General features: G+C 42.9%; 1 protein-coding gene and 1 pseudogene across 1 annotated transcript; one reads left to right on the plus strand and one right to left on the minus strand.

The window, feature by feature from the left end:
* Positions 1-828: 828 nt before the first annotated feature.
* On the minus strand, positions 829-1,946 carry LOC102855363 (annotated as a pseudogene).
* A 2,419-nt stretch (positions 1,947-4,365) lies between these two features.
* LOC102855782 (non-histone chromosomal protein HMG-14-like) lies at positions 4,366-7,969 on the plus strand. Its single transcript, XM_006890207.1, has 2 exons — positions 4,366-4,386; positions 7,694-7,969. The coding sequence occupies exons 1-2, from the start codon at positions 4,366-4,368 to the stop codon at positions 7,967-7,969; spliced, it is 297 nt and encodes a 98-aa protein (XP_006890269.1).
* Positions 7,970-16,294: the final 8,325 nt, after the last annotated feature.

Here is a 16,294-nt window from a genome sequence, read left to right on the forward strand (position 1 = left end):
AATTTGCTACAAATGTCCGCACTCTCTGTAACATGTTTCTTTGGAGAAACGGGTAAACAGAAGGATAAGAAACATTTGGACTCCGGGAAGATTGAGGAATACCCATGGAACAATGCCACTATTATTATTGTTGTTGCAGATAGTTACCAAGGGCAAAATTTACTTACGGGATATGAAGTTAGTGGGCTGAACTCCTGAGAAGTTGGTTAATTGGATACAGGCAGAAATACAAGAAAATAAGGTAAGAGTGAAACTCACAACTCCCTGGGGCTTTTTAATCAGTAGTGGCAGCATATGCAAAGGAAAAGAATGTAGAAATGGAGATGCTGAAATAAAAACTGAGCAAAGTTCTACCAGGACAGAGTTACACCTCTTAATCTCAGGCTCTACCAGGAAAGAAAAAGCAAGCATCCAGGAAGCATCCAGAAATACTTCTCTGACCTGTGGTCACAGAAAAAGTAGTCCAGCAGGAAGATGAACAGGATCAAGAAAGTGTTGTGACCGGAGGATAGTGGCGTAGAGGAAATACATAAGTGTAAGACTGTTATTGCAGCTTCCTGAGGAAACCTTACTGAAATGGATTGTAAGAGCCACAAATTTAGGGGCAGCATCTGTGGTTCTGAGCGTGTTTGGTTAATGCTAGACCCACGTTTATAACAAACATGAACAACATTGCAAGTCACACAACAGATTAACCTAGAGGGTATGATTAGCTTGATAAGAGTGGATTAGATATCAAGGTTTGTTTACCCTTCCAGGGGGAACTGCACAAGTTAGTTCTTTTTAATCAAGAAAAGGTACAACAGTCTGCCTAGAAGCATTTGAGATCTAGATGGAGGACTTGTACTCTTCCTTGAGGATCTACATTTGCTAGAAGGTCAACAAGGAGGACAGGATAGAGTCCCTGATGCACACAGAGTACTTAGGCTCAGGGTGAGCGATGGTCTTGGTCTTCCGCATGGTCAGCACTGTGATCTTCTGCATCCCGTTGGTGATGCCTGGGTCCATGGTGGTCCCTCTGGACAGAACTGTGTTGGCATAAAGGTCCTTGTAAATGTCCGTGTCACATTTCATGATGGAGTTGAAGGTAGTTTTGTAGATGCCACAAAACTCCATGTCCAGGAAGGAGGGCTGGAAGGGTGTCTTGGGGCTCCAGGAACTCTTGTTGCTGATGGTGATGGATAGCTCTCCAGGGAGGACAAGGAGGCCCTCATGGCCATCTCCTGCTCAAAGCAACATAGCACAGTTTCTCCTTGATACACACATGATTTCCAGCTCAGTCATGGTAGTAAACTGTAGCCTCACTTTTTGAGAATCTTCATTAAATAGTCTGCCAGGTCCCAGCCTGCCAGGCCCAGATGCAGAACAACATGGGGGAGGGCGTACCCCTCGTAGATGGCAAAGTGTGGGTCACACCATCACTGGAATCCATTCACATGATGCCGGTGGTGCAGCCAGAGGCCCACAGGGACAGTTCAGCCTGGATGGCAATGTTCATGGTAGGGGGGTGTTGGGGTTTGTTGAAGGTTTCAAACATGATCTTAGCCATCTTCTCCTGGTTAGCCTTGGGGTTCAGGGGGCCTCGGTCAGTAGCAATGAGGTGCTCATAGAAGGCTTAGTGCCAAACTTTCTCCATGTCATCTGAATTGGTGATGATGCCATGCTCAATGGGGTACTTGAGGGTCAGGATGCCTCTCTTGCTCTGGACTTCATCACCCACACAGGAGTCCTTCTGCCCCATGCCCACCGTCACACCTTGGTGCCTAGGGCACCCTACAATGGAGGAGAAGACAGCCCAAGGGGCATTGTCACCCATGGAGCCGGCCTTGTACATGGCAGAGCCACTGCTGACAACTAGTGCAGTGACGTCATCATCCTGGGTGAGCTGAGCTTGGCGGGTGTGGAGGGGCCTGAGCTCTGGGGCGGACGAGGTCCTCACTGTCCATTTCTCTCCTTATCATTCTGTAGATTCTTTGATGAAAATGTTCAGTGGTCATGGCTAGGCATCATCTAGTTCTGATCACATGGTGAAAGAGGCAAGTGGATGCACGTTCCATTTCTTCTTATTGCTCTGTCTTCCCTGCTGTTTCAGGTGAATGGACACTTATTACTGAGCATTGGATGACTGCTTGGAAGGTTTTTTTTTTTGTTGTTGTTGTTTAAAATTTATTAATCTTAATGAAAGTTTACAGAGACTTAGAATTTCCAGTCGTTCATTGTTGCACTTTTTTCCTTGCCCCCCGATTCACTCTTCTCCTTGAGAAGTAAAACTCTTTCATTGTTATGCAATACCTCCCCCCAAGTTCATTCCACTACGCAGCCTTCACTCTGGACTTCTGTAATGACAAGAATACCCATTCATATGTCCCTTTTAAACAGATCTCTCCCTCATCTGTTTCAATGCAATATCATTCCTCCCCTCCTTTTCACTCAAACCTGATGTCAGTCCCGTTTTACAATAGTGGCCCTATGCCATATTTGTCCTTTTATGACTATTTCACTCAGCGTAATGTCCTCCAGGATCATCCATTTTGCATAATATTTCATGAGTTCTTTGTTTTTCAATGCTGCATAGTATTCCATTGTGTGAATATACCAGAACTTCTTTATCCATTTGTTTGTTGATGGGCACTTGGGTTGTTTCCAACCCTTTGCTCTTGTGAATAAAGTCACAATAAACATGGGTGTGCATGTATCTGCTTGAGTGGCAGTTACGGTTTCCTCAGAGTAAATTGCTTGGAAGCTTTTAAGATTCCAAATTCTATAAATAACTATGGGAAGCCAAATTTCATACTAAATATTTGTAACAAACAGAATGCTACTTACTTCAGGCTATGAGGGAGGCTGATGTCAGCTGGAATTAATCCTGAAGCATTAAGGCAATCCTTAAGTGTTTACAGGATTCTTGCTGTGCCCCTCCCTCCTGAGTCAAGCAGAGGGTTTCCAATAAAGAAAGCTTAGCTTCACCTGCATTGGATTCTCTTTGTGATTTACTCCCTGGCAATTTTCAATAAAGACAGGAAGCTGGAATCGGCGTGTCAGTTCTCTTCAGTTGATGGAGAACTGTTCACCTCCTGCCTTCTATTCTCCTACATTCTTGGTGTTCTGTCTCGTTATTAATGTTGTTGTTCTTAAGTGCTGTTGAGTCATAGGCAACTCACAGTGACCCTATGAATGAAAGGCCTCTACAGTTGCGTGACTTTCATCCTTTCTCCATGTTCGTAGGGTTTCCTGAGGCAAGCTATTTACGGAAGTGGATGCTGCTCCTGCTTCCAAGATTGTTTTAACTAGGGAGCTCCACCAAACACTGTCCACCATGGGTAACCACTATCACATCTGACACATCAGTGTCACAGTGTTCAGCTTCACAGCAACCACAGGTTACCTCTGTATAGCAAGTGGACACACCAGGGCTGTACAACCTAAAAGGCTGTTTCACTAAAAACAAAGACAGGCCTTAGGGCTGCGGATTAGAGTCATCCACCTGCGGCTTGGTAGCATCGCTTTCGGTCCACTGGGCCAACTGGTCTCTCTCTTTGTTGTTCAGTGCCGTCGAGTTGTAGGTGACTCATAGTGACCCTATGAATGAAAGTCCTCGACAGTTGCTTGACTTTCATCCTTTCTCCATGTTTGTACGGTTTCCCGAGGCAAGCTATTTATGGACATGGATGCCACTCCTGCTTCCAAGCTCACTATTAATACTTATAAAAGTACTTTACCCTCAGTCTGCAACAAACAACAAGTAGGATGTGGACCAGAACTACTAAACGCGCTGCCAGGCCATTTAACTGAGTGTTCCATGAAACCATAACCCTAAACTCCACACTAAGGGACCAGACCCCATGAGGTGTTTGATTATATATGAGCAGTCTTAGAAGCTGTCATTTTCTTTTCTCTTTCACACAACCAACTCTTTAGTTACAGCCAGCCCATTTAAGAGCCATTCTTTTTCCTATCTCTGGACTTGGCCCCCTGTGTCTTCTGTATTTGAAAAACCCGTCTCCTCCTTCCTCTCTCCATCCACTTCCAATGTCACCGAGTCCTGCTCCTACTTCAGAGCCTGCTTTAGATTGTCTCCTCCTCCAAGAAGTCCACCCTGACACACCTTCACCAAGTTTAACACCTAAACTCCTTTTGTCAGCTCCTAGGACATTTTATGAACCAGCCCCCCTTTAACTGGCAGTAATGATTATAAACCAGTTTGTCACTGAGCCAGTTCTGATTGATGGATACTATATATGTGTCAGAATGGAACTGATTGGTTGGGGTTTTTTTCCCCAATTTTTTATTTTACTGTGATTTTAAAGAAAGTTCCAGAGTAGTTGGATTTTTGTTTCCTTGGCTGACTTTTTGACGTAGACGACCATGCCAGTCTTCAAGGCAGCTGTGGGTGGACACAAACCTATAGCTTTTCAGTTAGCAGCCAAGCGTGTGAACCTTCTGCACACCCAGGACTCCTCGTTCATAGGTCCTTGTTGTTTGTTCTGTGTGCCATCGATTTGGAACCAACCCATAGCTGACGGTCCCGCAGGATTTCAGAGGCTGTAAATTGCATAGGAGGAGATTGCCCATCCTTCTCCCATGGTGCGGCTAGTAGATTTGAACTGCGTGCTTTTGGAATTGCAGTGCATCTTCTTACCACTGGGCCATCAGAATGGATTTTAACTGCCTGCTTACTCATCTAGCTCTACCACTAGTCCACACCCAGAAAAAAAGACCCCCTGTTTTTCTGGGACCAGAAAGACTGTTGCTGTCTGCCAGGACAGTCTTTTCATAGCTTGGGGCTAGACAGACCCTTACCAAAAATGACTAAGGAATCATAACTACAGCCTCTCAGCAACATAAAAAGACTTGTCTCTATGCTTTGTAAGTATCAGAAGGGAAAATTACAGGGAAGAATCATTTGCCCTTTATAAAGGAATGGGGTAGAACATGGAGGGAGCTAACATTTGAGAAGCATTTACTTGTAATACAGGACAAAGCAAATGAGTAATTGCATGATATTTTAATTCTGTCACTCCTGATATTGCTAAGAGCTAGCAATAGCGTAGAAGAAAGAAAATCAGAGGAGAAAGTAGGAGAGATTAAAATTGTGTGGTCCTGATTTTTGGTTTGGTTTAGGTTTTGCTGGTTTTTTTTAAATTGTGATTTTAATGAAAGTTTACAGAAACTGGGCTTTTCATTCATTCATTGTTGCACATTTTCTTCCCTCACCTCCCCCTGCAGTTTTCTTTAAAAAAAAAACATTCATTGTTGCATAATTTCCTCCCTCCCTCCTCTTCAGTCCACTTGGCTATGCACCTCTTATTCAGGACTGTTGTCATGCAAATAATGCCTAATCATCTATTTCTTTCAAACAGTTCTTTCCTTCATCTCTTCCAGTGCAGTGTTCATTATTTATCTCCTTTTCTTAGTTTCCCCTCCAGCCCCATATCAGTCCTATGTTATAAGAGTGGCATTATGCAGTATCTGTCCTTTTGTGACTGAGTTATTTCACTCAGCATAATGTCCTTCAGGGTTACCCATGTTGTGTAATATTTTACAAGTTCCTTGTTTTTCAGTGCTGCATAGTATTCCATTGTATGAATATACCATCCTTTTCCTATCCATTAATTTTTAAATGGGCACTTGGGTTGCTTCTATCTCTTTACAATTGTGAATAACACAGCAATAAAATGAGTGAGCATATATCTTTTTGGGTGGCAGCTCTGGTTTCTTTAGGGTATATTCCTAGTAGTGGAATGGCTGGGTCAAATGGTATTTCTATTTCCAACTTTTTGAGAAAGTGCCAGACTGCCTTCCACAGTGGTTGCACATTTTACACTACCCCTAGCAGTGAATAAGGGTTCCAATCTCTCAACAAGCTCAGCAGCATTTGCTGTTTGCTGCTTTGTTGAACTTTGCTATTGTTACTGAGGTGAGATTAGAATTCTTTTTTTTAAAAAAAACTAATTGGTAAAAGACATAAACATAACATTCACCTTTGTAACCAACTTAAAATGCACAGCTCAGTTATTAAATACATTCTCAATGTTTTGTAAGCTTGCTGGGGCTGCTGTTACAGAATGCCACAACATGGATGCTTTAAGGGACAGAAATTTATGCTTCAGGAAGCTTAATGTCCTAATCAGGTTATCATGCCTGTTGATTCCTTCCAAAGGCTCTGAGAAAGAAGCTATTTCATGTCTGTCTGCTAGTCCCTGGTGGCCCAGATTCCACTGGCCTTCCTTGGCCAGCAGCTGCACCTGCCGTTGTAGTCCCAAGGCCGTTTTATTGTCCACTACTCCAGTGTCTGTCCTTTTCTTTGCTGAGACATCACTCAGATGGGAGTGTTGTTGTTGTTAGATGTTGATGAGTCAAGTATGACTCATAATGATGCTATGAACAAAGGATCTGAACCCTGTCCTATCCTGCCCCATCCTCACACTTCCTGACACACACAGGCACGTTGCGGCAGTCACCCCGTTAATCCACCTGGTTGAGGGTCTTTCTCTCTTTGCTGATCCTCCACCCTTCCCAACATCATGTCATTCTCCAAGGAATAGCCCCTCCTAGCAACATGCCCAAAGTATGTGAGGCGAAGCTTCATCATTCTTGCCTCCAAAGAGTACGCCAGCTGCACTCTCTTCAAGACATACCTGTTCGTTCTCTTGATGATGTTCAATGCTCTTTTTTGAGCAACGCAGCTCAAAGGTGTCAATTCTTCTGTCATCATCCTTATTCATTGTCCAGCTCTCAGACACATAGCAAGTGATCAGAAAGACTATGGCCTGGATCAGACGCACCTTAGTCCTCAAACTGACATCCTTACTCCTCAAGAATTTGCCTGACTTCTAAACAAAGTCATAGGAATCATCTTTTGTGGGATTGCAGTTCATTCCATGATAGCATATCACCACTATTTCTAGGATTATTCATCACCCCAAATAAAAAAAATCTATACCCCATAAGCAGGCACTCCCCATCCACCTGTCCTCTAGCCCTTGAAATCTGCTAATCTGTTTACTGTCTTTTTAATTTACCTGTTCTGGACCTCCAGAATGGGACGTCCTGGGGGCACAGCACACCGGGAATTGCAGTGCTAACCCAAAGCTGGTTCCTCTTGGCTGTTAAATCTAGGAGCTGCCACCGGAGGGAGACTCGTGCACAGTCTCTTCCCTTGTGACTGACCATCTCAAGAAACCTGTGGAGGGTCCACTGTGACGGCGAGGAGTGTGAGTGAGTGACCTTCCTGTGTGTGGTCTTTCATTTAGCATTATCTTTTCAAGGTTCATCCATGTTGTTGTTGTTAATGTGCTGTCAAGGCAACTCCGACTCATAGCGACTCTGTGCACAACAGCTCGGAACCCTGCACTGTCCTGAGCCAGTCTCACCGTCTCTAACAGGCCTACCTCCACTGACCTGTTCACCGTATCACTTCCTCAACCAGGATATTCCTCTCCTCTGTTTACCCTCCTCACTTTGAAGCCTGATGTCCCTCTCCAAAGGCAGGTCTCTTCTGGCCACATGGCCAAAGAATATGAGATGAGAGTTGAAAAATCTTAACTCCCTCCCACCGCCCCCACCGCGGGTCCCAGCAGTACGGGGCGGGCAGAGAGGCAGTGCTAGAGCAAGCCAGCTTCGCCAAGGCTCTGTGCGCGCCGCAACCCACTGGCACCCGGCTCGCGCGCTCCCCGCAGCCAACATGCCCTAGAGGAAGGGTGCGGTGAAGGAGGAGCCCAAGAGGAGATCAGCGAGGCTGTCAGCTAAGCCACCTGCAAAAGTAGAAACAAAGCCCAAAAAGGCAGCAGGAAAGGAGAAGTCGCCTGACAAAAGAGTGCAAACTAAAGGGAAAAGGGGAGCAAAGGGAAAACAGGCTGAAGTGGCCAACCAAGAAACTAAAGATTTACCTGCAGAAAATGGAGAAACTAAAAACGAAGAGAGTCCAGCCTCTGATGAAGCAGGAGAAAAAGAAGCCAAGTCTGGTTAATGTTTGTCTACCGTGTCTTATCATTGGTCCCTGTATCGCCTTTCTTGTACAATCCAGAGGAACATTTTTTATCAACTATTTTGTAAATGCAAGTTTTTTTAGTAGCTCCAGAAACATTTTTAAGAAGAAGGAAATCCCACTTCATTCCATTTTTAAGTGTAAATGCTTTCTTTAAAGAGGTGAGATCATTTGCTGGTTGTTTATTTTTTTGTACAACCAGAAAATGTGGGATGTTAAAATTTGGGGGGGGGGCTTGGATGTCAGTGTAACATTCCATGGGGAAAAGGGGACAGTTCTTATATCCCATAATACATAGTATACTTAATGACAATTTGGAGTCATAGTTAGGCATTTATGGCTTGAACATTTTAAATTAAATTTATTTTCCATATTTTTTAGATACATAAATTAGAACATTGTTTAGTAAAATTTCTTCTTAAACATAACCACTCCCTTTTCATGGCTTTCTCTCTGTCAGAACTACGTGGATTCTGTAACATCTTTGGTCGTGGTAGTCCAGTTTTCCTAATAACTTTGTTATGTGCTGTGAATGGTTGAAAATTTGAAAATGTGGTGTGTGTGATAGTAAATTGTGAATTCGTGAGACTTAATGACGTGACAGTTTATCAACAATTGAAGATATTGGTACTTATTTTCTTCTTTATGAAAACTTTCCTCTAAATTTAAAGCTGGAAGGTCACTGGAATTTAGAAAAGAATTATAACTACATGGCTTTTTAGATTTTTGGTACGTGCATTAAGAATTGTGTACAGGTTGTTCATAATGTCTCTGTACTGGCCCTTAAAACCACTAATAAAATATAAATCATGGAGAAAAAAAATCTTAGCTTCAAGGAGCAACCTAACTTCACCTGACCCAGTACAGACCTATTTGTTCTCTCTCTCTCTCTCTTTTACAATTCTTTTTTGTGTGTGTACTGTCAAATCGGATCTGACTGGTACAGGAGAAGATTGTCCCGCCTTCTCCAGCAGAACATCTGGTGGATTTGAACCAGGCACCTTTGGGATTGCAGCACAGTTTCTTGCCACTAGGCTACCAGAGCTCCCTCCTATCTGTTCTCTTGCCAGTCCAATACTCTTTTCTAGCACTATAACTCAAAGGCATCTATTCTTCTTCTGTCAACCATTATCCAACTCTCTGATGCATAGCAAGTTAATGGCAAAGACCATGGTTTGGATCAGGTGCACCTTATTCTCCAGACTGACATCATTGCTCTTCAGCACTCTGGAGAGGTTCCTAACAGCAGAATTTCCCAATGCAACTCATCTTTTGATTTCCTGGCTGCTGGTGCCCAGAGTGTTGATGGTGTATCTTAGCAGGATGACATTGCTAACAATCTCAATCTCTTCTCCCATCAATTGTGATGCTGTCAATTGGCCCAGTGATGAGAATCTTTGTTTGTTGTTGTTGTTTTTATGTTGAGATGCTATTTATATTGAAGATTGCAGTCCTTGACCTTTTCCTCAGTTTCAGCAAACAAGGTTGTGTCATCTGCATAACATAGGTTGTTGATGAGGCTTCCTCCAGTCCTGATGCCACATTCCTCCTCATAAAGCCCAGCCTCCTGAACAATCTGTTCTGCATATAGAGTGAAAAGCTATGGAGACAGGACACATCCCTGATGCACTCCTTTCTTGATTTTGAACCATGCAGTGTTTCCTTGCTCTGTTCTGAGGACTGCCTCCTTGTGTAAGTAAAGGTTTCACCTCACATGTGCTCATTCAAAATTAGAGCCATCTTGAAATACAACACTGTGTTAGAATGATATCCATATGCATACAAGGAAGACTGTTAATACCACTGTTATGCAAATATATGCATCAACAACTACAGTCAAAGAGGAGGAAATAGAAGATTTTTACCAACTTTTGTAGTTGGAAATTGATCCAACATGCAACCAAGGTTGATTAATTGTTGGCTGGAATGCAAAAGTTGTGAAAAGAAAAGATAGATCAGTAGTTGGCAAATATGGACTTGATGACAGAAATGAGGCTTGAGATAGAATGATAGAATTTTTTACAAGCAATGATTTATTCATTGCAAATTCCTTTTTGAAAAAACACAAAGGGTGGCTTTACACATGAACTTCACCTGATGGACTACACGGGAATTGGATTGATTACATTTGTGGAAGAAATCATTGGAGAAGTTCAGTCTCAGATGTGAAAACTGTGCCAGGAAAAGTGGCTGTGGAACAGACCATCAACTACTCTTGTGCTAGTTCAAACTGAAGCTAAGAAAAAAGAAATCCACAAGAACCACAATCTGACCCGTCTGAATTCAAAAGCCATCTCCTGTAGCTTCTAGCAGTAGTACTTTATTGCTTGTTAATGACTGAATAACAGTCTTATTATATGGCTTTTTCACATTTTGTGTATCTGTTCTTCAGTTGATGGCATTCAGATTATTTCCACCCTCTGGTTGTAAACACTGGTAGTGTGGACATTTTATACAAGTTCTTATGTGATCATATGTTTTCAATTAAAAAAGGTATGGAATTCCTAACGAATGGTGCCTGTATAGACCTAGGCATGAAATGAGCGAGTCATCTGGTTAGAAATTCTGTTTCATCTGTTGAAGAACCCTCACTATTTTCCACAGTGATTTCATCACTTTGCATTCCCACCTGCAATGCATGAAATTCCTCCACATCCTCGCCAATACTTGTTATTTTATGTCTTGTTGTTTGCTTTTCTTAGGAACATCCCCGTGGATATGAAGTATGCTGTCTCATTGTGGTTGTAGTTTTGAATCTGGATCAGTTGTAACTATGAATTCAAGATGTATTTTACCTTTTAAAGCAAATAGGCTTAAATGATTCTGATAGGTATACTATTGTTTGTTGTTGTTGAGTCGAGCACGACTCATAGCAACATTTTGAACAAAAGACCTGAAGCCTTTCTGTATCTATCATCGTTTCTCAAAGCCCAGGTTTTCCAGAGGCATGTTGTTTAGGAAGTGGGTGCTTCTCCTGCTTCCAAACTTGTCTTAAAGTGGGAGCTCCACCAAACACTGCCCACCATGGGTGATTGTTATGGCATTTGACACCCCAATGGCACAATGTTCAGCATCACAGCAACCCCAGGTTACCTCAGTACAGCATATTGATAGAAGAGTGCTGTATCGCTTAGAAGAATGTTCCTCCAAAGTATAACAACAACGGCTTTTAAACACAAATGCCCTCCATGAGGTCTTATTGATTCTAAACAAGAGGCTTAAATAAGAAACAACCTATATAATTTGTTGTTGTTGTTGTAATGCCACTGTTCAGGGAGATGGAGGGCAGCCCAGCAATACTTGTGAGATTCATAGGCAGCTCTTCAAAGGGAACAAAGCTGGAGGACCCCACCTTCCCTGGACCCCAAGAGAAGCATGAACACCAGCTTGTGGTGCCTCTAGATTGTTCTAGGCCCTTAGGGTATTATCGGTCATCACTGAGTGTCTTGAAGGCTCGTGGGTGTTTCTCAGCTCCTAGAATAGAAACTGGCACAAAGTAGGAACTCAATAAAAACTCGCTAACTTGTTATTGTGGATGGAATTACTCACACCTGGATGGAACACACTGTCGTGGGAGAGAAAAATGTATCTTGCAATGAGACCAATGCCTCTTTTAGCCTGAAGGTACCAAAAAAATGGGAAAATACTCATATGGCAGTGGGTAAAAAAAGAAACATTTTTAAGAGGGGATGATAGGAGAGTAGGTGAACCAGATTAGGAACCGCGATGTTCCCACAAGAGGCCCTCCCTGTGAAAATCTCAACTTCTAAAATGGTTCCCAGCCATGCTGTGAGGAGAAAAATCCTAATTTTAAGATTCAAGCACATTCTGTGATGCATATTTATAAACCTTTTAGTTAGCAGCCCAATATGTTACACACGACAACATTCAAGGCCTCTCTCTCACTGCTGTTGAGTCAGAACCGACTCGTAGCTGCCCCTGCAGCGGGCTTCCAAGGGAAATGTTTACGGGAGGAGACTGCCCATCACTCTCCCAAAGAGTGACTGGTGGGTTGGAATTGTCAGGGAGGCACCACCTTTTTTTAAAAAAAACAAAAAATTAATTTTAATGAAAGTTTACAGAGACTTAGGGTTTCCAGTCATTCATTGTTGCACTGTTCTCCCTGCCCACCGCCTCACCCCCAATTCACTCTTCTCCTTGAAAAGTAAAACTAAAAAAAAAAAAGTAAAACTCTTTCATTGTTATACAATCTCTCTCGCCAAGTCCACTCCACTGTGCAGCCTTCACTCTTGACTCCTGTCATGATAATAACATTCAGTCATATATCCCTTTTAAACAGTTCTCTCATCTGTTTCAGTGCAGTATGTATCATTCCTCCCCTCCTCTGTCTCCCCTCAACCCTGATGTCCTGTTTTACAACAGTGGCCCTATGCTACATTTGCCCTTTTGTGACTGAGATATTTCACTCAGCATAATGTCCTCCAGGGTCATCCATTTTGCATAATATTTCATGAGTTCTTTGTTTTTCAATGCTGCATAGTATTCCATTGTGTGAATATACCAGAGCTTGTCTCTCTATCCATTTCTTTGTTGATGGGCACTTGGGTTTTTTCCAGCCCTTTGCTATTGTGAACAAAGCTGCGATAAACATGGGTGTGCATATATCTGCTTGGGTGGCAATTATGGTTTCTTTAGCATAAATTCCCAGTAGTGGAATTGCTGGGTCAAATGGTATTTCTATTTACAACTTTTTGAGAAAGTGCCATACTGCCTTCCACAGTGGTTGCACCATTTTACACTCCCACCAACAGTGAATAAGGGTTCCAGTTTCTCTGCAACCTTGCCAGCATTTGATGTTTGCTGCTCTGTTACATTTTGCTAATCTTACTGGGGTGAGATGATCTCTCATAGTTGGTTTTAGGTTAGCAGTGCAACTCCCTACAGATCACACCACCAGAACTGTCTCAAGTATATATAATAGAAGCATGTCTGTTTCTGTCGAGGTTGCTGTGAAAATAGCTCACCGGTGTACGAGTGGCAGCATCAGATTTCCATTCAAAAGGGGAATAATCTCCATCGAGAACACCAACAGCACAAAACCAATTCCTATTCAGTCAGACATGCCCCCGTGCTCCTCACCATCTATGTAAGTTCTTGTGCCAACAGTCCTCATGGTTCTTACTACTCTACTGCTCCAGTTGACAATTCGTTTCAATGGCCACACAGAACTCTTAGACAATATTCATGACCAGGGGGATTATTAGGGAAATAACAGGTTACAATCCAGTTGGAAACACTCAGAATATAATTCTTCAGTCTGAACATCTCAGGCGTTCTCACAGGCAGGCCTCTCTCTGGACTACTCTACTGCTGGAGTTGACAATTTGTTTCAATGGCCACACAGAACTCTTAGATAATATTCATGACTGGAATGGGAGAGGGTTATTAGGGAAGTAACGGGTTACAACCCAGTTGGAAACATTAGGATGTAATTCTCCAGTCTGAGCATCTCAGACTTGCTCACAGGCAGGCCTCTCTCTCTTTCTCCCTCCCTCCCTCCCTCTCTCTCTCTCCCTCTAATTAAGCCTGTCAGCTGGGGACTCTGCACAGCATGCAGGCAAGTGTTTTTAACTTCCTTTACTTCTACCAGGGGAGCTCTGGTGGTGTAACATCTCTAGTGGTTCGAACTCAGCACAGCTGTGAGAACAAAGTGTGGGAAGTCACTCTTGTCACTATTTACAGCCCTGAAAACCCCTTGGAGGGTTACAGTGAGCCAGACCTGATGTAACAGCAGGAAGTGACTGAGTGCGTGAGTGAGGTCTGCCCACTATGTGTCCCCCCAACCCATATACCAACTCTGCCAGCAAGCGTTTGCCAAAGCATTCGGCTCTGGCTGTGGGGGGAGGCTGCTCCAGCCCAGGCCCTGTCTCTGGTTCTCTTCCACGTTTGCTGCTGGGGATGCTGCTGAGACCACAGCTGCCCTCCCTGCTGCCAGGCCTGTCTAGCTCGTGTGCAGGAATCTCTGGCACAAAGGATTCATTGTACTTTCTGCTGTTGGTGGTAGTAAGATTTCCATTTTCTACGTGGAAACCTGAGCCTAGAGGGATGGCAGGATCTATCCATGTCCTCAGTAGTGATCTACGTACCTTATTTGCATGCACCCATCCAAAAGGTGCTATTACGTTACTAGCAAGTTATCTAGTCTCCCCCTGCATCCCCCTCACCCTCCTGGTACCAATAACTAAAGCCAAGGAGGGAGAAATAGAAGATTTCTACCAGCTTTTGCAGTCTGAAATGGATTGATAATGTGACCAAGAGTAATACTAATTGATGACTGGAATGCAAAAGTTGGGAACCAGAAAGAAGGACCAGTAATTGGAACATATGGACTTGGTGACAGAAATGAGGCTAGAGGTAGAATGATAGAATTTTGTTTAATCAATGTTTTATTCACTGTAAATACCTTTTATAAACAAAACACAAATGGCGACTTTATACATGGACCTCACCTGATGGACAGCACAGGAATCAAATTGATTACACCTGTGGAGTGAATCATTGGAGAAGTTCAATATCAGCTGTGAAAACCAGGCAAGGTGCTGACTGTGGCACAGACCATCAACTGCTTTTGTGCAAGTTCAAGCTGAAGCTAAAGAAAATGAAAACAAATCCCCAAGAACCAATATATGACCTGGATCTATCCCACCTGAATTTTAAAACCATCTCAAGAATAAGTTTGGGGTATTGCTACTAATGAATGAAGACAAGATAAGCTGTGGGATAGTATAAAAGATATCATCTATGAAGAAAGCACAAAGTCAGTACAGAGACAGAAGAAAAAGACCAGAATGGGCAATCAGAAGAGACTCTTAATAATCTAATAGAATGCTGAGAAACCAAAATAAAGGGAAGAAATGGTGAAGTTAAAGAGATGGATAGAAGATTTTGCAGGGTAGTTTGGGAAGACAAACCAAAGTGTTATAACAAAATGTGCAAAGAACTGGAGTCTGAAAATTAAAGGAGAATAACTCACTTGGCATGTCTCAAGATGAAGGGACTGATGAACAAATTCAAGCCTCAAGTCGCAATACTCAAAATATGGACAAAATCCTGAATGATCCCAGAAGCATCAAAAGCAGGTAGAAGAAACACACAGAGCTACTGTACCGAAAACAATTGGCTGACACAGAACCATTTAAGGAAGTAGCATATGATCAAGAACCAATGATAAAAAAGGAAGAAGTTCAAGCTGCTCTGAAAGAACTTTAAAAAAGTAAGAATTTCATCAACAGCCAGGAATTGATAGAATGCCAGTTGACATATTTCAACATAGCGATGCAGCCTTTGATGTGTTCTGCCTGGAGGAGATCCGTATTCATCCCCATTCCCAAAAAAAGGTGATTCAACAGAGTGTGGAAATTATCAAACAATATCACTAATACCACATGCAAGCAAAATCCAGCTGAAAATTACTCCAAAATGATTAGACCGTTATATCAACAGAGAACTACCAGAAATACAAGCTGAGTTTAGAAGAGGCCATGGCACCATGGCTTCAAAGTGCTGACTAAGGATGACAGAAGAATTGATGCCTTTGAGAGGTGGGAAAGAATGCTGAACATCCCATGGACTCCTGACAGAACAAACATACATGTTTTGAAGAGAGTGCAGCCAAGGTGTTCTTTTGAGGCAAAGATGATGAAGCTTTGCCTCATATACTTTGGGCATCTTGCTAGGAAGAGCTGTTCCCTGGAGAAGGACGTGATGCTCAGAAAGGTATAGGGTCCGTAAAGAAGAGGAAGACCCTCGATCAGGTGGATTAACACAGTGACTGCCACTATGGGCTGTACTGTCTCAGGAAGTGCAAGGATGAGACAGAATAGGACAGGATTGAGATCTTTTATTCATAGGGTTTCTATGAGTTGTACTCAACTTGATGGCATCTAACAACAACAGCAACGACATGAACTACTAAGAGAGCAGATAGTCTGTCCTGAAGAGGATGAAACCACGCTGCTCTTTGAAAGCAAGGATTTGGAAACTCTCACATACTTTGGGCTTTTTGTCAAGAGGGACATCATGCTTGGAAGGGTAGAGAAGGCTCATGAGAAGGCGGCCCTGGATAAGATAGATTGACAATGTGACTGTGGCAATGGGGTCAGGTGTGTCAGAGATGGTAGAGTTGGCTCAGGACAGGGAAAGATTTAGAGCCATTGTTCATGAACTTGATTGGCCATAACAACATGCTGCTATGCCACCACTCATCTGTCAAGTTCACTGTACTGTGGTGGCTTGCAAGTGTCTGTAATACTAAAAACTATGCTACTAATATTTCATATATATATT

This window comes from Elephantulus edwardii, unplaced genomic scaffold (genome assembly GCF_000299155.1).
Source record: "Elephantulus edwardii isolate Elephantulus edwardi_28Jun2011 unplaced genomic scaffold, EleEdw1.0 scaffold00086, whole genome shotgun sequence".
NCBI classification, from domain to species: Eukaryota; Metazoa; Chordata; class Mammalia; order Macroscelidea; family Macroscelididae; genus Elephantulus; species Elephantulus edwardii.